Source organism: Arachis ipaensis, chromosome B01, assembly GCF_000816755.2.
Source record: "Arachis ipaensis cultivar K30076 chromosome B01, Araip1.1, whole genome shotgun sequence".
Taxonomy (NCBI): Eukaryota; Viridiplantae; Streptophyta; class Magnoliopsida; order Fabales; family Fabaceae; genus Arachis; species Arachis ipaensis.
The window spans coordinates 2,477,779-2,478,629 of record NC_029785.2 but is presented as its reverse complement, the minus strand read 5'-3'; the positions used below and the strand labels follow the sequence as shown (position 1 = coordinate 2,478,629).

Below are 851 nucleotides of genomic sequence, written 5' to 3'. Positions count from 1 at the left end.
TTTATCACTTGTTTTTAATGTCTTATTTTATTCGGTTTTTCATAACCAAAACAGCGCATATGTTGAAAGTCGCAGGTGAATCTCCACCTTTTTTAAAACAAAAATGTTCTTATATACATTTAATTTCGGATTAATTACTCTTGTTTAATAACAAAGAAGATTAACGTAAAAATCATATAACTCAAGTAATTTCAGTAACGTAAATCTGTTATAACATCTAACCTTATTGGTGAAGAATGGTACGGTCATGATTCGGCGCATCTTGCGCCAATGTTCACCGTAGACGGTGAAGACCATGTCTTGGCCTTTACCGGTGAAGATGTCGAACACAACATTTCGGGTTCGTGACCCGAATTCAACGCCTTGTGTGTGTAGAACCTCTTTCGCCAGCTCCGGCGACGAAACCACCACCAGGTTTCGCTGCCCCATGCGGAGGAGGAAGATGTCGCCGAATTTCTTCGCCAGTTCCGTCAGGTTCCGGTGGTTCAGATCGTCGCCGACTTGCAGCCAGTTGCCGAAGATCGGTACCGGGAGTGGTCCCGGCGGGAGCTTGAATTTCCTCCCTCGGAGTTTGGAGACGGCGATGGAGACGACGGCGGCGAGGAAGAGTGCCAAGAGGACCTTCTCTAAGAAAAGGAGGTCCATGTTGATTGTGAATGTCAGTGGCAAAATGGTAATTTTATGGGAGTTTGATGTTTCGGTTTGGTGTAGTAGAGTGCGGGTGGGTTGAGTGGGATTTATAGGAGGTTAGAGACTTGGAGTAGTGATTTATTTTATTTATTTTTTCTCTTTATATTTTGCTAGTGACATGTTTATTAACTTATTTTTTATTACTGTTTATGATAAAACTT

At 42.3% G+C, this 851-nt stretch overlaps 1 protein-coding gene across 1 annotated transcript in view; it reads right to left on the bottom strand.

Moving 5' to 3' along the window:
* Positions 1–731, bottom strand: part of LOC107635198 (trans-cinnamate 4-monooxygenase) — a 7,820-nt gene extending 7,089 nt beyond the window's left edge. Inside the window, exon 1 of the mRNA XM_016338632.2 lies at positions 223–731. Coding sequence (XP_016194118.1) covers positions 223–645 — 423 coding nt within the window. The 5' untranslated portion in view covers positions 646–731. The remainder of the gene's footprint in view (positions 1–222) is intronic.